The sequence below is a fragment of the Vulpes vulpes genome, chromosome 10, assembly GCF_048418805.1.
Source record: "Vulpes vulpes isolate BD-2025 chromosome 10, VulVul3, whole genome shotgun sequence".
In the NCBI taxonomy this organism is placed as follows: Eukaryota; Metazoa; Chordata; class Mammalia; order Carnivora; family Canidae; genus Vulpes; species Vulpes vulpes.
In genome coordinates this window covers 81930849-81955719 of record NC_132789.1, presented here as the reverse complement: position 1 = coordinate 81955719, position 24871 = coordinate 81930849, and the positions used below count along the sequence as shown (strand labels likewise).

The 24871-nt window shown below is 42.0% G+C and overlaps 1 protein-coding gene across 7 annotated transcripts in view; it reads left to right on the top strand.

The window, feature by feature from the left end:
* Window positions 1-24871, top strand: part of ZNF827 (zinc finger protein 827) — a 165741-nt gene that overhangs the window by 69781 nt on the left and 71089 nt on the right. For all 7 annotated transcript variants that reach the window (XM_026018160.2, XM_026018163.2, XM_072724778.1 and 4 more), the window contains exons 6-7: window positions 21132-21371; window positions 23732-23789. In XM_026018160.2, the coding sequence (XP_025873945.1) occupies window positions 21132-21371; window positions 23732-23789 (298 nt within the window). The remainder of the gene's footprint in view (window positions 1-21131; window positions 21372-23731; window positions 23790-24871) is intronic.

The following is a 24871-nucleotide window of genomic DNA, read 5'->3' as shown; positions in this document are numbered from 1 at the left end:
AACCAATTGAGCCACACAGGCCCCCCAGTATTTTTTTTTTAAGTAATGTCTACCCTCAGTGTGGGGCTTGAACTCACGACCCAGAAATCAAGAGTTGCATGTTCCACTAACTGAGCCAGCCAGGTGCTCCACAGCTATGAAATATTTAGAAGCAGGTAAACTTGAGTAGGATGAAGTTTAAGGTGAGCTTAGTCTCTGGGATGAACTGAAACAGAGAGACCCCAAAATTGACTTTATGAATAGTTTTAATTAGGGCCCTTGTGGGGCACAATAGATCTTCTTCAGCCAGTTCAGGCAAACGAGGGGAATTTAATAGAACATGCAGGTTTGGGGTTAATTTACAGAATCCTAGGACAGGGATGGAGAAGGCTGTAAGGCCTTCACATAAGCCAGGATCTGGAGGACCACGTGGAAACCAGGAAGCTCTCACTCCCTACCTCATCCCTGCTTCTCTGTGTGGGCAAATGGACTTTTTCTGCTACCCAGTTCACATGGTGGAAAAAGACAATTTCTTGCAGCTTCCGAGTTTGCTTCTTATTCAAAAAAGGAGCCAGACAGAAATTTCTTAGTCCCAGTTCCAAATTCCAGCTGATTGCCTCAGGTCCAGTTGGGATCCACCAATGGAAACTTGTACTGCCACTAGGGCTAATGGCATGTTGGGCAGACATGGCTGCGGTCATACAGGATGGCTGGGAGGGAGAAGAACCCCCTAGAAAGGCATCTTGTGTGGGCAAGGATGGGGGTGGCATGAAACCAGGAAGACAAACAATATGTATGAACCACAAAAGTTTGAGGAGCAGACCATGGTAATTGCTGTTATTTAAATACTAAATGTAAATGTGTTTTGGCCTTCGGATGACTTTTACCTTTCTTTTCTGGTAGAGTCTTTGGGGAAGACCCACCCAGCCAGGACTTTGCCTAGCCAGCCTCTCACAGTATTGAGGCAGTGCTTCTCAAAGTATGGTCCCCAGGAAAAAAAAAAAAAAAAGTATGGTCCTCGGTCCTCAGACTGGCCGAATCAGCATAGGTGGGGGAGAAATGCAAATTCTTGAACTCTACTCTGGACCTCATTGAAACTCTTGAGGTTGGAGGCCCAGCTGTCTGTGTTTTTGCCAGCCCTCCATGTGATACTGACAGCTAAGTTTTGAGAAGCATCGTGCCAAGGAAATGGTTAATTAAAGAAATAAGTTTTGCCCATCTGAGAAGATTGCCTTAGACTAAAGCTGACAGAAAACAAGTCTATCAAATGTACATTTTACTTTTAAGAAGAGCATCTCTTCAGTAGAGATTCTTTTTCACTTATTATGCAATAATGGTATCTGGGAACCTTTTTTTGGAAGGGAACATGCACCTAATCAAGATAGTGTTGGTTGTGAGCCTCAGATTAATACTGGTTTTTTTTTTTTTTTGGTGTTCTTTGTTGTTAAATTTCATGATTGTTCCTGGACGATGTTGGCTTTTGTCTTGTTTGTTTAGTCTTTAAGAAGAAAAAGCTCCTCCTATCTCCCTCCCCTGCAAATCAAAGACCCTGTCAGAAACTGTCGTATTCTAAAGAATTCCTCAAGATAAGTAAGAGATTTTAGCTAAATAGTTTTTCAGAGCAAAAACTATTCACTGTTCTTTTTTTTTTTTAATTTTTTTGTTAACTTTTATTTATTTATGATAGTCACAGAGAGAGAGAGAGAGAGAGAGGCAGAGACATAGGCAGAGGGAGAAGCAGGCTCCATGCACTGGGAGCCCGACGTGGGATTCGATCCCGGGTCTCCAGGATCGCGCCCTGGGCCAAAGGCAGGCGCTAAACCGCTGCGCCACCCAGGGATCCCTATTCACTGTTCTATTTAGGATTTCTCCTTTGGAAAATTGTAGTCCATCAAACTTGATGAACAGGATGGCTTCTATAATAATCTACAAGGATGGAAAGTAGATGATTCAGTTTTATATTAATGTCAGGTCACATTTGCCTCCCTCAGACCTATAAGTTACCTAATTAAGTGGTGGAAAGAACATGGAAGGCCTCATCGCACCTAGTTCGTGGTGGTTCTACTTGCTCACATCAGGCCAAAAGTAGAGTTCAGTCCAAAAGCAAACAGGTGGACATATCAGCAAAGTTATGGAGAAGATGTAAAGAATAATTTTGAAGTTAGTTGAAAAGCACTTTATTTCTTTTATTAATATTGTCTATTTATCACACTGTCAAGTACAGGGTACCGAAGAATCTGAGGGCATAAAAATGTCAAGTGGCGTAGCCTACTCAGCCTGAAATGAGAAGTTCTTTTTTTCACTTCAACTTTTTTGAGCACCTGGAGAAATTGAATTGATTGAATCCAGTGGTCTACTACTTTTCTAAGAATTTATTTATTTCACACTGTTATACGTTTTTGAGGGGACTTCTAGACTGATTTTTAAGCACTATTTCATTTTTAAAAACATCTTTATTGAGAGATAATTCATATGCCATAAAATTTACCAATTTGAAGTATACAGTCCAGTAGTTTTTAATATATTCATAGAATTGTGCAGCCATCACCGTATCTAGTTATGGAACATTTTCATCACCCCAGAAAGAACTCCATACCCATTAGCAGCCATTCCTTACCCATCCCATGTCACCCCCAACCCTAGGTAACCACTAATCTGCTATTTCTCTATATAGATTTGACTGTTCTGTACATTTCATATGAATGAAAGCATACAATATATGGTCTTTTGTAACTGACTTCTTTCACTTAGCATAATGTTCTTAAAGTTCATCTCTGTTGTTCATCTAATTATCGTACTTCATTCCTTTTTATGGCTGAATAATATTCCATCAAATATTATTGGAATAAATATGCCAATACTGTAATGTTGATTTTATATATGGTATAAAATGGGTACATACCACATTTTGTTTATTGAGTCATCTGCTGATTAACATTTGGTTGTTGCCCAATTTTTGGCTGCTATGAACATTCATGTACAAATTTTTCTTGTGGGCATATGTTTAGTTTCTCTTAGGTATATACCTAGGAGTGGAACTGCTGAATCAAATGGTAACTCTATGGTTAACATTTTGAGGAAATGCTAAGCTGTTTGCCAAAGCAGATGCACCATTTTACATCCCCACCAGCAATGTATGAGAGTTCTAATTTTTCCACATACTTGCCAAAACTTAGTATTGTCTGTCTGTCTGTCTTTTTTTTTTATAACCATCATAGTGGGTATGAACTAGTATTTCACTGTGGTTTTGATTTGCTTTTCCCTGATGACTTAAGATGTTGAGTATATTTTCATGTGCTTATCAGACATTGGTGTATCTTCTTTGGAGAAATGTCTATTCAAGTCCTTTTCCTGCTTTTTAAGTTATTTGTCCTTTTATTTTTGAGTTGTGAAAGTTTCTTCAATATTCTGAATAGAAGCCTCTTAGCAGATGTATGATTTGCAAATACTTTCTCCTATTCTGCTGATTGTCTTTTCATTTTCTTAATAATATGATTTGTAGCACAAAATATTTTAATTTTGATGTAGTCTAGTTTACCGCTTTTCTTTTGTTGCTTGTGAGCACCATCACATTTTCCTTTTTCCAAAACTTGAGTCAAAGTGGAGACTTGTTTAATATTAAAATGAAATAGTGTCTTTACTTATATGAGGGCAGCATTTAAGTTTCAGATATAAAGCCTATGAAAACTAATTTATTGAATACAGTCCTCATAGTGGAATTGACCTGATTTCTATATTTTTGCAATAGCATTCTGTAGTTCACCTGATGGCAAAGAATATTTGTGTGTCAATTCTTTTTTTTTTTCTTAAGATTTCTTTATTTATTTTAGAAAGAGTGAGAGAGGGAGTAGGGGGAGGGGCAGAGGGAGAGAAAGAATCTGAAACAGACTCCCTGCTGAGCACAGAGCCTGACGTGGGGCTTGATCTCACGACCCTGAGATTATGACCTAAGCCGAAATCAAGAATCAGACGCCTCACTGACTGAGCCACCCACGTGCCCCATATGTCAACTTTTTAAATGACTTATAATGAATGTGAGTAATGGGTTTACAGCTAATGGCCAGATCACTTTCCTCATGCCATATACATCATAAGCAACTCTTGGGATATGCTTGTGTATGTATATGTATGTGAATATGTATATGCATGTATACACATATACACAGAAAACCCATAATTAAGGAAGTTAAATCTTTTCTTTTTAAGACTTTTTTATTTATTTGAGAGAGAGAACGAGAGCATGAGGAGAGGGAGAAGCAGATTCCTCGTTGAGCAGGGAGCCCAACATGGGGCTCGATCCTAGGATCTGAGATCATGACCCAAGCCCAAGGTGGACACTTAACTGTCTGAGCCACCCAGGTGCCCTGAGTTAAATCTTAAAGAATTAGACTCTTCTTTTAGGACTTGAAAACTCAGTGAGAATTGAAGGTATTTTCAGTGTGAAAACTGTGTCTTATACAAACAGGGACTAGATCACTTTAATAAGATAAAAAATGTGACATGCTTATATACCAAAGAGAATCCTTTTCTTGAAGGTCTAGATCTTGTTAAACTCAACAGAAATACAGTGGTTTATTGACCTGCCTTTTGAGCTAGCGCTGAGCTCTGTGCAGCTTTTCCCAGCAAGAAGAGGGAACTTGTTTGGAACAGATTCTCCCACCATTAACTGGTATTACCCTCCCTCTGACTAGTAGGTACCCTTCTACTCCTTTCAGAATTTCACACACAGCTTACAAATCTTGGAGGCACACACCTGAATAGCTGATGCTGCTCCCCACCTCCTGTGGGAACTCTTCTGGCTGATGCCCCCAGGGCCAGTGCCTCTGCACCTCCTTTTCCCCCTAGACCCTTCACCCCATTGGTCACCCTTTTGCTTTCTTGACCTGGCTTCCTCCGCCTCCCACACGCGGCCTGGGACTCAGAAAGACTGCACTCAAAAGGGCTCTTGTTTTATTATCATCTCCCTAATGCATAGCTGCATATATTAATGTAGCCACGAAAATTTGTATTGGCGTGTGTTTCCAGAAACCAGGCAAGAACTCTGAAAGGAATTTCATAGGCTCCACCTTCATGAACGATTCCTTTTCTGTTTGGCCGATCTGGGGGAGGGAGGGGTTTGATCACTGCTGCAAGGGTTGAGGGTGGGGCTATAGGGTGGGGAGGGGTACAGACAGGGTAGGATGACGTGGAGGTGTTCCAGATCTTCCTTTGTAATAGTGAGCAAAGAATGGAGAATGACACCTAGAAAATGTGCTTGCAGTTGGATAGTGTGCCTTCCTGATTCCTCTGTTGTTTTCTGTTTCCCTGCATAAATGACTACAGATGTTATCCAGGGCACAAACTGTAGCGCAGTTTGTATTGAGAAACCATTAATAGATACTATTCAATGGTGACAACTCTAAGAAGAAGCTTTATTTTCTGAGGGATCCAGTTGCAGTGTGGATATAAATATTTGAGTAACCTGTGAAAACATTCGCTTCCATTTTTCACACAGAGGACAAATGCCCCTGTTAGGTGGAAGCTGTGTATCCTATCACTGCATTAGGATCTCCTCTACTGCTCTAGCTTTTTGTGGTTCTTACCTCAGCCTTTTTGGCTATATGTTGTTACCACAGTTATAGTCTTGTGAGGAAGAGCGTGACCATTATTTCCCTCAACAAAATATCTAAAATGTTCTCATTCCACAGCTTTTCTCTTCATTGCCATATTAACCTTTCACCTTCAACTTATGCACATCAAGGAAGGGGTACATTCACATGTATAATTAAACCCCATGGATTCCGTGCTCCCCTTCATACAAACTGGTATCACCGATCTACCCCTGGAGAAAGGAATCCTTTCTCCACTGCCAGGTGGCCTATCCACTGCTGAGTGGCCACATTGCCCAAGACTCAAGTGAGTGGCAGTGCCTAGGCCACTCAGTGCACTGAGTACCAGAAGACACCCACAATCTGAGAGCGATGGGATCTGTATCCGTGGAGTAGGGGATGTCCATAATGGCCCAAGAATGGGAAACTTTCATGAAGTGAACGATTTCTCCTTTATGGCTTCTGTTTTTTTGTTTTTTTCTAAATTTTAAAAGTTGTAGTGTTCTCTTAGTTTTAGGTGTACAATTTAATGATTCAGCAATTCTATACGTTATTCAGTGCTCATCAAGATAAGTGTACTCTTAATCTCCATTATCTATTTTACCCATCCTCCCACCTACCTCCCCTCTGGCAAGCACCAGTCTGTTCTCTGTATTTAAGAGTCTGGTTTTTTGTTTGTCTTTTTTCCTTTGTTTATATGTTTTTTTCTTGAATTCCACAAATGAGTAAAACCATATGCTATTTGTCTTTCACTTACTGACTTACGTTATAGCCTGTAGGTTCATCCGTATTGTTACAAATGGCAAGATCTCATTCTTTTTCATGGCTGAGTAATATTCTGTGTGTGTATGTACACACATCGCATCTTTATCTGTTCATTTACGAATGAACACTTGGATTGCTTCCATATCTGAGCAATTGTAAATAATAGGGGTGCATATATATTTTTGAATTAGTGTTTTCATTTTCTTTGGGTAAATACTTAGTAGTGGAATTACTGCATCATATGGTAATTCAGGTTTTAATCTTCTGAGGAACCTCCATACCGTTTTCCAGTGGCTGCAGCAATTTGCATTCCCACCAACAGTGGGGAGAGGGTTCCTTTTTCTCCCAATCCTCACCAACATCTGTTGTTTCTTGTATTGTTGATTTTAGCCATTTTGACAGAAGGTAATATCTCATTGTGGTTTTGATTTGCATTTCCCTGATGAGTAGTGATGTTGTGCATCTTTTCATGTATCTGTTGGCCATCTGTATGTCTTCTTTGGAAAAATGTTCGTGTCATTTGCACATTTTTATTGGATTATTAATTTTCTTGGTTTTGAGTTGTGTAAGTTCTTTATATATTTTAGATAGTAACCCCTTATGGATATATCATTTGCAAATATCTTCTCCCATTCAGTAGGTTACCTTTTTGTTTTGTTGATGTTTCCTTCCCTGTGCAAAAACTTTTTATTATGATGTAGTCCCAGTAGTTTACTTTTGCTTTTGTTGCCCTTGTTTCAGCAGACGTGCTTCAGCAGACATATCTAGAAAAATGTTTCTATGGCCAATGTTAAAGAAATTACTGCCTGTGTTTTCTTCGAGGAGTTTTATGGTTTCAGATCTCATATTTAGGTCTTTAATCCATTTTGAGTTTATTTTTGTGTATAGTGTAAAAAAAAATGGTTCAGCTTCATTCTTTTGCATGTAGCTGTCCATTTTTCCCAGCACCATTTATTGAAGAGACTGTCTTTTTCCCATTGCGCACTCTTGCCTCCTTCCTGTTCTGTATTTTAGAATAGTTTGAGAACAATAAGTATTAACTCTTCTTTAAATGTTTGGTAGAATTCACCTGTAAAACCATCTTGTCCTGGACTTTTGTTTGTTGGAAGTTTTTTGATTACTGATTCAATTTCATTACTAGTAATCAGTCTGTTCAAATTTTCTATTTCTTCCTATCCAGTTTTAGAAGGTTTCTAGGAATGTATCCATTTCTTCTATGTTATCCAATTTTTGGCATATAATTTTTCATGATAATCTTTTATAATCCTCCGTATTTTTTGTGGTGATAGTTATTATTTTTCTTTCATTTCTGATTTCATTTGAGTCCTCTTTCTTTCTTGATGAGTCTAGCTAAAAGTTTGTCAATTTTGTTGATCTTTTCATTCAAAGAACCAGCTTCAGGTTTCATTTATCTGTTCTGTTGTTTTTTTTAGTCTCTATTTCATTTATTTCTGCCTTAATCTTTATTATTTCCTTCCTTCTACTCACTTCAGGCTTTGCTTGTTTCTATTTCTCCCTTACCGCTTCTATTATTCTTACATGAAAACAAAGGATTGAAAAGTGGCATTTTTGCTTTATCCAAATGTGAGGACCAGTGACATTCTTTCTGAAGGGATCTTGGTCTTCCCTTCTCATGATTCTATATATGCCACCCATGTATCTATTTTTCCCAAATCTAAGCCATCCTGAGTTTGTGCTGTAAGGTGATTTACTTCTTATTTTCTAAATTTAGGATAGCAGCTGGATTCAAGCACATTTCCTGGTTTCCTGTGACTTGCCATATGCCTGGATCACTTATCTCCACAGCTGGAGAAATGGGGAGGAGTGATAGAATATATTTGTGACCCACCACATTTCATTTTAGGGCAAAAATCAGGTGGTGAGGATCATTGTTTAAAGAATGAATTATGAGCTCATTTCCTTACTTCCTGTTACTACCATACTCACCTCCATAAACCTACCTAAACATAGACACACAGTTCCCTACTGTTGCTACCAGAAATCCTTCGTAGTGTTTTGGAGTGGGGGAAATTCACAGAGACAGCCTGACTGGAGGCTTCCTGTGGTCCACATGTATGTAGCCAGAGGTATCTTCATAGCCCCTCTGGTTGAGAGGGAGAAAGGCTCTCTGCAGAACCTAAGCACTGAGAATGAAAGGTGAGATTGCATTGATTTGTGGGACTTATTTTGAGGGTGAAAGCATCATGCCTCACTGTGCACATTTGAATATTGGTATTAGTCTTCACTTGGAATTCATCAGTGCTTATTTGGCTCACATATTGGGTAATATGTATATAATACCTTTTTTCCTCCACTTTGTTTTAAAGAGCTGTGGAAAATAAAGGAGAAAACTGGGGAGTAGGAGGATGATTTAACCGAGACAGATGGTGGTCTCCTTTCAATTACTTGTACTGAAGCCTTTGCGCCCTGTTGATCCTATTTTAACGCTGTTTAAAATATGTTCTCCTAACACATTGTATATGTTAGAAAGCTCTTCCTATATGATTCTTTCTCAGCTTTCCGGGTGACACCCAGAGCTAAAAGTCTTCATCCTGTGTGTGACAGTGAGTGTTCACGCGTTAGGGCCTCATTCTCAGTTTTGGGACTACCTTCCCCTTCCTCCTCCTCCCCCTCCCCCCCACTTCCCTACCTCCCTACCCCTTTCTGCCCCCAGTTGGCTGTTTTGTTGCTCTTCAGCACCTGCGCTGGAGAGGACATGGGAACAGAGAAAGGAAGGGAAATTAAAATGAGTCATTTATTGCTACTTGTAAGGAGCTTTGATTTAAAAAACATTTGGAAAAGAAGGTTGAAACAGCCAGAATACATTGTGAAGATACTCATGCACCCATGCCTTCAAGAACCAAGGGGAATTAAGAGTCCAGAGGGACCATTCTGCACCATCAGATGGTTCCCCCCCAGCCCTCCACCCCGTCTAAGGATTCCCACAAGCATGGTACTAGGGACAGTGCTCTATCAAAAACAAAAGCTCCTTTATCATTGGCTATGAGGGATTTTATTTCTGGCACAAGTATGTAAAGATTTCTTGGGCTTTAAATGAACTCTATACTTTAGTTCTCCTCTTTATATTTCTTTATGGCCTTCCTTATTTTTGTTTGTTTGCTTTCACTTACTCATTTATTCGACAAATATTTATTGAGCTCCTGCTATTTTCTAAGTTCTGCTTTAGGTCCTAGGGGCATAATGGGGACTAAAACAGTGCCTTCTCTTGCACAGGTCCTACATTCTCTTCCCACCTCATCTATCGCTACCCATACCTCACTCCCTCACTCTAGTTGGTTAGTGCCTGGGTCAGTGTCTCCTGGTATGTGTGGTCCTGCTCTGTGCACCATGCTGATCAGCCCTTCCCTGCCTGCTGAAAACATCAACCAGTGGAAGAGAAATAGTCCGGGCTTCTCAACAGAGATAGCCTTGGGGCATGATTCAGTAATATTTAGCACCACCCAGGGAAAACACTTTAAACTTGTCTGCTATATGCTTATGCCCTGTGACCATCTTTTAATGGGAAATACTTAAAAGTTTAGTAAAACTCTCAGCTATTAAAAATTAAACTCTTCCCTTGCTTATTCCTTTCTTTGGGTATTACAGACTCTCTCGGTCCTTCTCCCTCCTCTTTGGCCAAGTGATAACTTGACAGAGATGGACCTTGCTTTTTGGTTATTTTCATGTCAGCAGGAATTTTACTGAATCTTTCAGGGAGTCTGTTTAAAACCTAAGTGTGCACCCAGTCCCACCCCCACCCCCACCCAGCATTCAGGTTCATTGAAGGATATATAAAGGCCTATTAATCACAGCAGATGAGGTGGACAGGGCTTAGATTTATTAAATGGCAAAGGATAATAATGTTAAATAGATTTAAAGTTAGATCAGATACTTTAATTGACTTTCTTTCTTTCTTTCTTTCTTTCTTTCTTTCTTTCTTTCATGTGAGATAGCAAAGTATATTCTGGATATTAGATGAAAAATAGGTTAATTTTTTAAAAATGAGATCATTTGGAATGTTACCAAATGGCAGACATACAGTTTAAATGTGCCTCTTTAGCTAATTTCTAGTGAAATCATCAAATGAAAAGAAAACAAGATGATTGGGAGAGGTTTTACATTAACACCGGGACACTCAGAGGTCAACAGATAATGATGGAGCCACTCCATATCATCTGCTGCTTGGAGAAGCTGATCTCCTGGAGCCCCCATTGAAGGATTTTCATTCTTGATTGTGATTGGACACAATGAAATTGAATGCAGAATTTTTTTAGTGTGATGGACATATTCTGACTTGTGATCATCTGCGTGGCCATGGAGGGACCTCTTTTTCGTCGCGTGAGCCTCCTCTGTCATCTAACACTAGGCAACACCATACCCAGAATCGAGTCCAAAACTTGTGCTGCAACCTTGGGCCTGGTTTTGTGGCCAATCTGAGAACACCAGCAAATGCCCAGCTGAGCTATCTCAGACAAGGACCCGTTGCATTGCTTGCTGGTATGGAGGATGTGAAGGCAAGTTTAAAAAACGACTGAAGGATAAAGCTTCAAGTGTTTTGCTCTGATGGAAATTAATGTTTTTTGGACCCCTGAAAGAACTTCCAGGGCTTACTAACTCTTTATTACCTTTAAAGTTCAAGTTCTTTTTTTTTAGGGCATATTTATTCCTTGCAGATTCAGATAGAACACCTGGTGCTCCTCATTGTAGTTTTTAAAAACTTGATTCTAAGTTGATCCCCTGCTTACCTCTGTCTAATAATTCACTAGTGTGCATAGCTAAATCTTCAGAGGCTTGTGAATTCTCCTTCCTGATTGGCCAGGCAGTATACTGATACAGAGGGGAAACACTGGTAACTCTCAATTTTGGCAATTCAAAAGGCCAATTCTGATAAAACATCTTTGAGGTTGTTTTAGAAATCAAAAGTGTGTGTGTGTGTGTGTGTGTGTGTGTGTGTGTGTGTGTGTGTGTGTCTACCGGAGGTTGTAGGGCTCTCCTGTTGGAAAATACTTAAAATTCTGAAAATTCTTATATATTATTAGAAGAACCAGGGAAAATCTGCTGAAAATTCTTATATATTATTAGAAAATTCTTGAAAATTCTTATATATTATATTAGAAGAACCAGGGAAAAATCTGCTGCACCACTGCTTTGTTTCACAGAGAGGATTTACTCTCATTTTCCCTAGGAGCAGATGACCAACCTGTCCATAGGAAGAAAACTGGTCAGAGCCTGTATTGCCTCTCTCTGGGGTGTGGCTGCACCCATGGAAAAGCCACAGCCTCAGAATTCGTTCCTCAGAGCAGGAACGGGGAGCTTCTCCCCACTGAGACCCACTGCACTCTAGGCATTGTGGAGATGAGCCAAGGGCCAGGCCGTGGAAAAAATGAGACTTAAAGATACAACTTCCCGTGGAGGAGCCTATACCAATCCAGTCCCCTAAAGAATGGAAAATTGTATCAGGATGCGTGTGCTTGTGTCCCGTGTGATCACTCCTTCAGAGAGACAGGGTAGGCTATAAAAGAGGAAAGGAAGAATTCCATACAGCCTGTAAGACTCGGGTTCATAATTACCATAGGAAGAACAGCTAGGTTTCTCTCTCCTTCACTGGGGACCCAACTGCCATCACATGGCAAGGAAGTGGCTGCCCGGCCAGGGCTGTCTCGCTTCCACTTCTGTGGAATAACATTTCCATTTCTCCCTCCATCCTCGACTCTGCTTAGGGAGGCCTGGGGCACCATCTTTCCCTGAGCGGCCAAGGAAACCCAGTCCAACTCTTCATTCCATTTTGATTTTGGCAAGGGCAAAGTCAAGCAAGAGAAAGCATAGGCAGAAAGCGGCTGCCTTTATCAGATGCCAGCGGGTGCAGGCCCTGCGATAGGATGCCACCGTGTGATCTCATTTCTTGTTCCTGGTTGTTCATGTCACTTCACCTGGTCCTCTTGACCTGCGCTGTTGTTCACAGAGTGTTAGGAATAAACCCACTGTCTACAGGAATCAGGTTTCATACCTGGACGGTGTTTTTATAACCAATGAGAACCCTGTCTCTTTGAGGATGGCTAGTTGGAGATGAAAGATTTTTAATTTATCTAATTGATACGAACATCACTCTAAAAAGCATACTGTGTCCACGTGGTATAGTTGGCATTGCTTCTACACACATTCTTTTAAGCTTCTTGTTACTCTAAAATGCTAGCTCAGGATCATGGTCATGAGCCACCCAGAGAGAGAAGGGTCAGTTTTCATTGTCTCTTTCAGTGCCATTGCCAGTGATTCATCTTTTCATATTTTGTTTTTAAGTTCATAGCATGTGTGAGTTCATAACATCAATGGCAGATTGAGGAGTCAAGAGACAGAGAATAGCATCACACGCGTGCTTTAGGTGACATGTGTGACAGATATACAGTAAGCATATCTAATGTGCCAGGCCCTGTGCGACATCTTGAGAATGAAAGATGAATAAGAATCTCACTCAGCAGGATGCCTGGGTGGGCTCAGTGGTTGAGCATCTGCCTTCAGCTCAGGGCATGATCCTGGAGTCCCAGGATTGAGTCCCACATGGGGCTCCCTGCATGGAGCCTGCTTCTCCCTCTGCCTGTGTCTCTGCCTCTCGTGTGTGTGTGTGTGTGTGTGTGTGTGTGTGTGTGTGTGTGTGTCTCGTGAATACATAAATAAAATCTTAAAAAAAAAGAATCTCACTCATCCCTGAGTTCAGTGCAGAGGGGAAATACATGCCTGAATGATAGTAGTAGCGTGCCATGGGATTTGCAGAGGCCATCCGATCTAGTTGTAGGATAGAGCAGGGAGAGAGAGGATCACTGGACGGGGGGATAAAGGAATGCTGCACACAGAGGGGACACCTGAATACAGTTGACCCTTGAACAACATGGACTGGCATGTGCATGTCCACTTCTGTACAGGTCCACATATACGTGGATTTTTTTCGATAAATATAGTACAGTCGCCTTAAATGTCTTTTCCTTATGATTTTTTGACATTTTCTTTTCTCTGGCTTACTTTATTGTAAGAATACTGTTTATGATATATATGACATCTAAAATATCGGATGTTTATACTATCAGTCAGGTTTCTGGTCAGTAGTAGGCTGTTCTAGTTAAGTTTTAGGGGAGTCAAAAGTTATGTGTGAATTTTCAACTGTGATGGGGGAAGAGGGGTCACCACCCCTGACCCTCACATTGTTCAAGGGTCAAGTGTACTTTTGAAATCTGAAAAGGATGTTATCGGGTGTTTTAGAAGGGAATAGGGTGAAAAACAGCATGTCATGTTCAGGAACTGGAGTATTTGCAGTATTGAAAGAGCACAATGGCACATGGAGGTGTGCTGAGAGATGATGCAGGGAGGTGGGGCTGGGGCTTTACAGGGGACAGGAACTAAGGGAAGGAATCGTGTAGGCCCCAGTGTAGGCATTTTCCCACAGGAGGGCTGGCATGGGGATGGTCTTAAATGCCTTCCAGTGGGGCCACCTAGACAATTGGGGGCTGCACAATGACAAAGGGGAATGGAAACCAACAAGCGGATTCCTAGGGCAGTGGAGGGAATAAGGGACCACAGGCAAGAGGGAGTTCAGCCACATAAAGGGAACTTGCAGGAACCCAAGGGCAGGAATGCAGTGAGCCTCCAACAGTCCTAGAGGCTGAAGCAGGAGGCTCTCATGAAGCATCTGGCCTGTCTCTCTCCTCTTGGACTTCCATGGACACCATGCTGGGCCACTCCCTTTCCTCCTCTTTTCCTCCCTCTTTCTTCCTCCTATCTAAGGGTAGGGGTAACAGTTCCACCCCATCCACTGCTCTCTACTCACCTTCCCTTGGATCTTACCAAGTCCTCTGGAGTCAGATGACTTCTGGTATGTGTGTCACTGCTGATTCCCCCTCTTACTGCCCACAGACATCCCCGACTTCCACTTCCTGCAGGAATCTTAAGTACTTAGCCAAAACAGAACTGAAAATTTCCCCCCGTATTTCCCCACAGCCCAACTTTTCTATTTTCCTACTCCCATTGATAGCTTCTCCCAAATCTCAAGGCTTAAAGGTCATAGAAATATTTCTTTAATCACGCTGCCTCAGGCTATGTACAAACTTTCTTTGTAATTTCTTTCACATTGGTCTCTTCATTCTTTATTCAGACTTCTAGCAGTCGCCTCCAGTTCCTCCCCATTCAACCTCTAGAATATCCTGTGAATCTTTTCTATCCCTGTGACCTTTAGTTCAGGCCCTCATCGTCTCCTTGCTTGGATTACCACCGTAAGCTCCTAACAACTGCCCCCATTTCCACTTCCTCCCAGGCCTTCCAAGTGCCACTGCCAGGTTGGCCTTCTGAAGTGCAATCTGATCGTGCTCCTCCCCTGTGCAAACCTCCCAAAGGAGCCACCTTGCTGGCCCCCATTCTGTAGAGGCTTCCGGGCCCCCACCTAAGATTCCACATTCTGCCCTTACCTACTTCCCCAGTTATATTTCTCTGGAATATAATACGACTCCCTTTGTTAAATGATTGTTCAATAGAGGATTTGGCTTCAGCAGCAAGGTTCTAGCATGAGGAATTTTAAAGGAAGGGAGGGAGGGAGAAGGGGGGAGAGGGGAAGAAAGGAAAGGAGGGGCGGCAGGGGAGGGGGAGGGAATGAAGGGAGAGGGAGGGAATGAAGGGAGAGGGAGGGGGGGAAGAACAGGAAGGAGGAAGGGAAGAAGGAAAGAAGGAAGGAAGTAGGGAGGAAGGGGAAGAAAGGGAGGGCAGGAGGGAGGAAGGAAGGAAACTTTTGTCCCAGAGGCAGGAAGTAGAGAGGTGGTTACCTTTGTGAGAAGGGGGCAATGGGGAGTTAGTGTTTAATGGGTAGAGCTTCAGTGGAGAAGATGAAAAATTCTGGAGATGGATGGTGGTGATGGCACAACAATGTGAATGTACTTAATGTCACTGAGCTGCACACTTAAAAAATGACTAAAGTGATAAACTTGACCCCACACACAACTCTTAGACCACTCCACCTGAGAGGATAGAAGTGAGAGGCCATTGAAGATGGGGATGAGGGGATCTTAGAGACAACAGTGCTGTGAGCCCTCCATGAGCCCCCTACTGCAGGGGTGGTGGGGATGAGGGAAGGGCTACTGGCCTCACCCTAGATCTAGAGAGCACAGCTTAAGGGACAGCCCCTGGGGTGTTTGTCATGTGTTTTCCTCAGGTGGGGAGCCTAGTGCACTGATGTCCCCTGTCTGCCTGGGAAATCTAGAAGATGGGAAATGGCAAGCTGCTTTGAGGACTGCATGTGCCAGAGACGCTGCTTTGCTGGGCGGGGGGCCTGAACCTGCTGGGTCTGTCCTAATCAGGTACAGAGGCACCAGTCAGCTGTGGCCCCAGTGTAGGCCATTTTCCCACAGGAGGGCTGGCATGGGGATGGTCTTAAATGCCTTCCAGTGGGGCCACCTAGACAATTGGGGGCTGCACAATGACAAAGGGAAACGGAAGCCAACAGGTGGATTCCTAGGGCAGTGGAGGGAATAAGGGACCATAGGCAAGAGGGAGTTCAGCCACATAAAGGGAACTTGAGAGGAAAGATCACCTTGAAGGTAAAGGTCTCCGAAGACCCCATGCCTGAATCCCATGAGAGAAATGCCAGCTGGCCTACACAGTGTAAAAACATTCTAAAATGGGACAGCCAAGAGCTTTCCATCCTCTCTCCTTCCCTCCCTGCCCCCCTGCTCCTCTCACTCTTTCCTAGGGTCTGAAAAGACAGCTGGTGTGCTGGGGAGAAGGCAACAAGAGAGGGAGAAGGAGCCAATTCCTTCCCCCCACCCCCCCAAAAAAGGCTACCTGTAGACCCTTCCAGGGAGGGCCCAAGACTCACCCTCCCAGGAGGGGGAACTGGTGGACTAACACGTGGATCGGACCTTCTGGATTCTGAATCAAGACCATTTTGCTGTTTAAAGGACCATCACACTTTGTGTTATATAAGAATTATCAGGTTATGGGCCTGCCTGAGTTTTCACCCAGGGACAGGAGAGGAACTCTTCCTACAGGGCAGGTTTAAAGAGACAGTGGAAGACAGAATAGGGTTGCTTTTATGTTTACACCCTCTGAGTCTCACTTACTCAAGATTCCACCTCTCAATTCTGGCCTTCCAGCCAAACCAGACAACATATTCCCTGAACACCCCAGGTAGAGTACAATTCCACCTTTGTGCTTTGGTTCCCAATCTTCCTGGACTCCTCTTCCCACACCATATTTTAATTTTACCTCTTTTATTAGAGGGCTGTTTATACTTGTCTGATCATTTGTTTAGATATAAAGTGCTTGAGGGCAAGAGCCATGTCTTATTTGCATCTGTATCCCACGTATCTTCTATCACAGTACATAGAATAGACATTTTTAAAATGGTGGAATGACCAAATGATGAATGAAATAATGCTAACTGATAATTACTTTTGTGTACTATATTTGCAAAAGTAGAAAAGACAGGATTGTTATATTCTCGTTGCTTTTGTCCCTTTCGGCCGCCAAGCAGAGTTTGAATAGGACTTATCTGATTTGCAAACCCACTCTTCCTTGAAGCTACCAGGCATACACAGTGTTCTAAATGCTTCTAAAAAGGAAATAATCATCTTTTTATGGGCATATGTAGTTACTTTTTAATTTTTTTTAAAAGGAAATAATCATCTTTTTATGGGCATATGTAGTTACTTTTTAATTTTTTTTAAATTTAAGTAAATGACAAAATATTTGTAGTTAGCATAGAAAAATTACAAGATACAAATGGGCATTGCAATAAGCAGTCACCTACCACCCACCCACCTCCCAGGCATAACCTACTGTTAACTTGTCCCTCATCTTTTTCCATGGGCCAGTTTTTTTCTTGGAATAGCAGAATAGGGTACTCACTTTATTATTTTAAGAAGAGATTCTTTTTTTATTTTAAATATAACAATTCTCTGGACTTCACTGTGTGAAGCTTTTTTTTTTTTTAAGATTTTATTTATTTATTCATAGGCACAGAGAGAGAGGGGCAGAGACACAGACAGAGGGAGAAGCAGGCTCCATGCAGGGAGCCCGATGTGGGACTCCATCCCGGGTCTCCAGGATCACACCCCAGGCTGCAGGCGGCGCCAAACCGCTGCGCCACCGGGGCTGCCCCTTAAGAAGAGATTCTAAAAGGATTTATGACATATGCGAAGAGGGAAGATGATGGGAAAGAATAAACCCTGGATGGATAGACATGTCCCTGGGTGTGGGGCTCAAAGCTAAGGGTGAGTGAAATGATTAATTCAACCATTGTTTTGTCAAGACACCTAAGGCAAAGGAAGAGAGGAACAGTGGGATCTCTTGCTGACTTGGGATCTGTTCCCAAATCAGCCTGTCTCCTGCCTCCTAGGCCGACCTGTCCAGGCACCAGCCTGAGATGGTGATTAATATGTGGGGGAGCCTTAAGCTAGAACTTAAGAGGAGGTTTTCTTTATTATTTGCCTTGGGTGCTGATTAAATTTGGGGGAAGAGGGTTGAACACGGAAGTGTGACAAAAATTTTACAGCAGTGATTTTCATTTGGAGAGATCTTGTCCACCAAAGGATATTGGCAATGTCTGGAGTCATAGTGGTTGTCACACTTGGAGGACGGGTCCTACTGTCCCTACTGGGTAGAATTGAAGGATGTTGCTAGCCATCCTACAATGTACTGCACAGCCTCCCGAAATAAAGCAGTATCTGGTCCCAAATGTCAGAAGTGATAAAGTTAAGAAACCCTGCTTTAACAAAAAAAAGGCAAGAGAACAGTTGGCAATAATGCTATTGCACAGAAAAGCAAGGACCACAAAAATATTTCTTATATTATGTCTCACTTTCCCATTGAGATGTCAGTTTGAGAACTCTTCTTTTTAAGTCTGGAGTCTATCAGGTAGATTAAAATGCTAAAGATTTTTTTTTATCAGTAATCAGTGTTTTATGCATTTGTGAAAGGTCAAGAGTTGTCATAAGAAAGGGCAGAAAGCACTTCATGTAAATCATACTTGAAATTATCCCAAGTAGCTTTCAAAACCTGATACCATTCAAGTTAGTGGTACACATAGTCAGATGATTTTCAATCCAGGGGCAAAGCTGGGGAAAGGAGATGGAAAGAGATAAAGATAATGGAGCTTCTTTCTAGCTTTGCTCTTCATATCATTGAGATTTTTGTGGAATTAAGTGAATCCTTTTCTAGTATGTTTTTGTGTTTGTCTTCAAGCCTTGGAATGACTTGCAGGGTTCAGAGACATCATTACACACCTGTGTCAGTGACCTCACTGTTTATTTTCTAAATATTAAGTACTTGGTGGGAGCACAAAGAGGGAAATGCGTGTTGTGACTGCACCTATGAGTGAGGTAGCTAGAGGTCAGGTTGGCTATCAGGTCACCAAATCCCTAAGAGGTTGCAAGGGGTGCAGTCAGCACTCCAGAAAGAATCAGGTGGACTACAAGTCAAGGCAAAGAAGCTAGGCGTGTAACTTTGAAAGCTTCATATTCTTTTCTTTTTTTCTTTTTGTTTTCTTTTAGCATGATTGAATCAACTTGGTTTTTGTGAGCTTCACAGATATGCGGAGAGACAACAGCTTGGCAGGAATAGGAAAGGGGGGGGGGACCTAAATTAAATATAACAGTTGCTTGCAGTTTAGTTGCTGACAAAAAAAAAAAAAAAAAAAGTCATTTACCCTGAAAACCATGTGTAATATGTCGGGAAGGAGAAAAGAACAATTAGCACACTTCTTATATGGCTCTTACTGACAACACTATATTAACTGAAATCATTGAATTAAAAGTCTTCTGTGTCTTCTTTACTACAACTCAACAAACTGTACATGTGCCTGGCTCTCACCTGTCTCTTGCTTTGTAAGGAAAGCATAGTTTTCTCTAACCACCTAGCTTATAGCAATGAAGTTCCCCTTTCACACCTGTCCCATCCACTTCCTACCACTTCTTATTGCTATATCCATCCATCCACCACGGATTACCACAAACTTGGTAGCATAAAACAACATAAATTGATTCCCTCATAGCCTGGAGCCCAGAAGCCCGAAATCTGAAGGCTCTAAGGGCAGCCTCTTTCCTTACCTCTCCCAGTTTCTGGTGGCCCTGGGAAATCCTTGACTTGTGGCCACATGACTCCACTCTCTTGTCTTGCTCTGGTCAGACTGCTATCACAAAATTCCACAGACTGGGTGGCTTATAAACCACAAAAATTTCCTTCTCACAGACCTGGAGGCTGCAAATCCAAAATCCAAGAGCTCAAATATTTGCTGTATGGGAGCTCTCTGGGGTCTTTTTATAGGGGCACTAATCCATTCATGAGGGCTCCATCCTCATGACTGATCACCTCACAAAGGCCCCACCTCGAAATTCTATCACACTGGAAAAGAAGTTCTTCAACATACTAATTTTGGGGTGCGGGGGTGGTGGTGGTGGAACACATACTCGATCCATAGCATTGTCTCTGTTTTCACATGCCCTTCCCCTGTATCTGGTCTGTATCTATTTATTATAAGAACACTTATCATTGGATTTAGGGCCTACCTGGGTAATCTAGAACAATCTCATCTTGAGATCCTTAACTTAATCACATCTGCAAATACACTTTTTCCAAACAAGGAAACATTCACAGGTTTCCCAGGTTAGGACATAGACATATTTGGAGGGGCCACCATTCAACCCACTGTTCTATCTATCTGTATCCTCTTTTTTTTTTTTTCCAGAATGCTGAGTACAGTATAGTTACTAATAAATGCTTATTGATTTGAAAGTGTGCGCTTTTTAAAGTGACCCAAATTAATGGCTGGGCTGATTGCCCCACCTTGTTTCGAAGATGCTCTGTCATTAGCTCTAAAAAATGCATGGACCTAAAAACAGTCCAACTTTGCAAGGCAGATGTAAGTTTCAGACTAAAGATCTAACATCTAGTAGTCACACCTAAAGCAACAACAGTCAGTAAATTGAACCATTATTATAACCTGTAAGATTGCTGTTTTTCTAAGCGTTGGTCCTTGGGCTGCAATTAACTTCCTAGGTGGTTTTGAGGATTGCTAGCTCCCAGCAAGGTATTAATATCTCAGTTGAATCGACCCTATTTACCCTTTATTAATTTAGGTGCCCTAGAAGAGAGAGAGAAAAAAATTGACTGGAGCTTTATTATTTTTTTTAAAGATTTTATTTATTTATTTATTCATGAGACACACACAGAGAGAGGCAGAGACACAGGCAGAGGGAGAAGCAGGCTCCATGCCGGGAGCCCGATGCAGGACTCAATCCTGGGACCTCAGGATCACACCCTGGGCCAAAGGCAGGGGCCAAACTGCTGAGCCCCCCAGGTGTCCCAGTTGGAGCTTTAACAATAGAGGGAGACAATCATAATATTAATATGTTTGCTTTTATTTGGTTTGCTGAAATTGAGTAAGTTCTGAAACAAAGACCGACGTTCACCATGTTCTCTGTTAATTCTGGAAGCAGCATGGCAGGATAGAGCATGTGAGGGAGTGGTCGGGAGACCCTGGTCACCGGACAAGAGTGGTAAATTCAGAGACCTAAGCCTGATTCTGCTGCCGCTGGTGTAGCCTTGGGCAAGTCACTTAACCTCTCTGGGCTTCAGTTCCCCACCTTCTCAGGAAACCAGGTGGGCCAAACTAGTAGGTCTTCAAACTCCGTTCCCATGTGCTGTGGCACTCTTCTCACCTGCACCCAGACATGATCCTTGTGGTTCTCTTCTGGGATTAGAAACTGGGTTTGGTTCAGAATTTTGAAACCATGGTGTTTTTGTCTCTCCTCATTCACTTGCTTGCAGCGGAAAGCTACAAGGAAACTCAGATGGTGAAGATTAAAGAGGAGCCCATGGAGGTTGACATCCAGGACTCACATGTCTCGGTATCACCCAGCCGGAATGTTGGCTATAGCACTTTAATCGGGCGAGAGAAAACCGAACCCTTACAGAAGATGCCAGAGGGCAGAGTGCCCCCAGAGAGAAACCTCTTCAGTCAGGATATCTCTGTGAAGATGGCTTCCGAGCTTCTCTTTCAACTGTCAGGTATGTTTCTGTGCAGAAAAATGTCAATAATTGGGAATAATTGGAAGGAAAGCCACTCTAACAAAGTAAAAACACCGGCATTATAGGATTTTTCAGGCAGAAATCAATTTTGTTACTTTAACGTGCATACTGCCACTCAAACTAACAGTTAATAAAATGTTGCCAAGTGGAACTCCTGCCAAACTTTCTTCAATAAATAGTTAAGAATCATTTGAAATTAGAACTCTATTCAATTTTGTGCAAATGATCCCTGTTGACTAGGCTAAACATCTCACCTCTACTTTTGCTTAGGCAGTTGATCTGATTAACAGCCTTTTTTTTTTTCTAATGTTCAAAAGATAAACTTCCATTTACTCCAGCAGTGACTGAATTACCATGAATTCCACATTAGTATAGTTTGAATTAAGGCGATTTTACTGTATCTTGCCAAAAAAAAAATCAAGGAAAGGGAAAAGACAAAAATATAAGGACTCTTTCCAGCCATCCCCTTGCAGAGCATATTTCTGTAAATTAACTGTTTCTACTTTGAATACTTGGAATTCACAGGTTTAGGAATTACCAGCTCAGCTGAGTGTCTTGATAGAACAGTTGAGAGTCCTATTTGTTTCCTTTGTTAGCCCTTTCAAGCTGGATAGTGTTTGTCCTTAACAAATTTATCATGCTGTTATTATTTGAACATGATTGAGATCAAAGATATATACACAGGTAAGGTTCAGATTCATATGAAATACACATAGCTTGTCTGTAGTCAAGCATTGACCTGCATATGGAAGTTCACGCATCGGTCAAGTTTGTTACTAATATCTGATAAGCTCTCTTTTGTTGTGGATAACATATTCAGAACGCCATGAGATGCCTCATTATTTAAGGATTCACTCGCTTTCCCCACTAAGAAGAATGTCAGGGAAAGGAAGCTAAAATCTGGACACCATCATGATAGTTCACCTTCTCGTTGATCTCGTGACCCACCCCAGAGCTTGAAACTATCAGTTGGTCCCAAAAATGGTGGCCTCCTAGTTCTCAAACAGGGATTGTTATTTGTGCAGAGCCCTGCAGTAATGGAAATAGTTAATTCTCTAAATTTAACAGGACACAGAGATCTGTGCAAGCCCTCCAAAGCTCCAAATCATACAAGATGCTTTAAAAAAAAAAAAAAAAAAACAGGCTGAAAGCATATCTAAAAACAATATAACTTTGAAAATTACTTAGCAGTTAAAATTTGCAGAAGTGAGGCCAGTATGGTTTTTTTCAGAAAGTCTCTGTCTCTAACAGTACATTATCACTGTCTCCTATCAGTGAAAAACTTTGTGTCTGAGAGTTCTCACCCTGGCAATGTCACTCACTGCCTGGGTGACCTCAGGCAAGTCTTTTAGCCCCGATTTCCTACTCTCTGAAAGAATACTGCCTCTGAATCCAAACTTACCCTCGTTGTCATTGTTGAGTGGACAGAAAGCAACTGTCCACACCAGCTTGCATGCAGCGGCTTCAGACTGGTGTCACAAAGTATTGGGCAGATGTTTTAAGTCTTTAATTTTTCCAAATATCTCCTTAAATTTTTTTCAGAAATCCCTAAGATCAGGAGTTTTTAACTTGCCCTGCCTTGGAAATCTGAAACCCTTGTAAGCTGGCCAGGTTTTCTCTGCCTGCTCCAGCCATTGAGAGCTGTGACAGTCAGGGCACAATCCTCACATTTGAACTGGATTGGGAAGGCCAGAGTTCAACTTTTGTGTTCTTGAAAGCTAATTAAATAATTTCTGACAGCTGGTAGATACAGACCTCAAGACAGAGTAAGGGAGGGTTTACCTCTGCTTGTCTAATGATATTTTTTGTCCCTTGTGACATTTATCAGAATAAGCGCTCGATGACTGCGGAACCCAGAGGTCTTATGGCTGTTTTTATATCCCCTCTCACAAAGGGGCCTGACAATACAGAATGCTTAAAGGTTGCCATCAAAGTCAGAAGCGGAACAGTTGCAACAACTGCAATTTTCATGCTGAATCAGAGGAAAGCAGAAATTTTCAGCTGGGGAAAGATGTAGTAGAAATAACGGGTTCTGTGCACGTCTCTCTGTGTGTATGTGTACTTCTTAAGGCCTCATTAAAATCAGACAACAAACTTGAAATTTGTCAGTGACTATTTCCCTTTGATTGGTTTTTACTAAAATATTTTTGTGGCTGCTGTCTATATGCTTTTAATGATTGTCTTTATGAATAAGACTGGGAGGGTTTGAATATTGAGAAAAAGAAACCCAAAGCAAATCACAAGAAAGAAAAATGTTGAGGGAGTTTCTGTTTAAGCTTCAGAGACACAAATTGAATATAAGAATGACCTGAGGAACGTTTCATTCTTTCTCCTTACAGAAAAAGTGAGCAAAGAGCACAATCACACAAAAGAAAACACCATTCGGACGACCACCAGGTAGGCCATTTCATGGAGGGGGGTGGGGAAATCCCCTCAGAGAACCCCCCCGTGTGGGCCATCAGGCACAGTCACGTGTGGCGCAGTGTTCCCCAAACTATTTTCTCAAAGGAGTCAAAGGAGTTCAAAGGAGTCATGCCCTTTGCCACCAGTGTGTATTAGAAATTTTGTGGAAATTTAGGAATTTCAATAAAAAGCAAGGGCGCCAAGGGGGAGATCACTAATAATCATCAAACATCTAATAGCTGTTACTTGGCTGGAGAATTTTCCATATGTTCTTGTTTTTTATTCCTTATAATAGTTTTGTGAAGTAGATCATATTATCATCATCCCTGCACAAGTTTCTTGATTTGGGAGTTTAAACTGGTGGCCCAGCTGACATCAGGAGCTGGGTTCCATACCTCTGGAAGGCCTCACCCAGTCAGTAGACCAGGTTCTTACTATACCTGTGCACCTACATAGCTCCGCAGGTGTGGACTGATCATTTGTCACCAAGGATATCTCAACTTTTTACCTCAGCATTGTTAGAAGAGCAGACAATTTTAAATCGAGAGAAAAATGCTCTAAAGGGCTGCAGGAAAACCTTTGTCATTAACAGCTGTAGGTAAGGAAGCTTGACATTTGCCATAGGCAGTTTGAGGAGGTCAGCCAGGGTGGGCTGCTCATCCATTTGCCATGTGGAAGGAGGAGGACTGGCCAGTGGCACCACCCATCCCAGCCTGGAAAGCCGTCCAGACCTGAACTATGTGAGCTCTGGCGAGTGCACACCGCAGCACTGCAGAAAAGGAACCCTGGAGGAGATAGGAGCTCTAGCTTTGAAGGACCGTTCCCTGCACTCAGACCACCCTCCAGTTCCTGAATTGCCCACAATGCAGGCTTTACCAGATGAAAGAGGGACAGGGAGAATGAGGTGTGAGCTCCCAAAAAGGCTTTAAATCAAGGAGCTCTGCTTACCTGAGCAAACTTAGGTTCTTCTTAATGGGAACAGTTGACTGGTTTTGTGTTTTTAATTCTTGCAATGAAAGATAAATGATGTCTTTCTTTTGGAGGTGGTATGAATTGACCTTGGAGCATTATCAGGC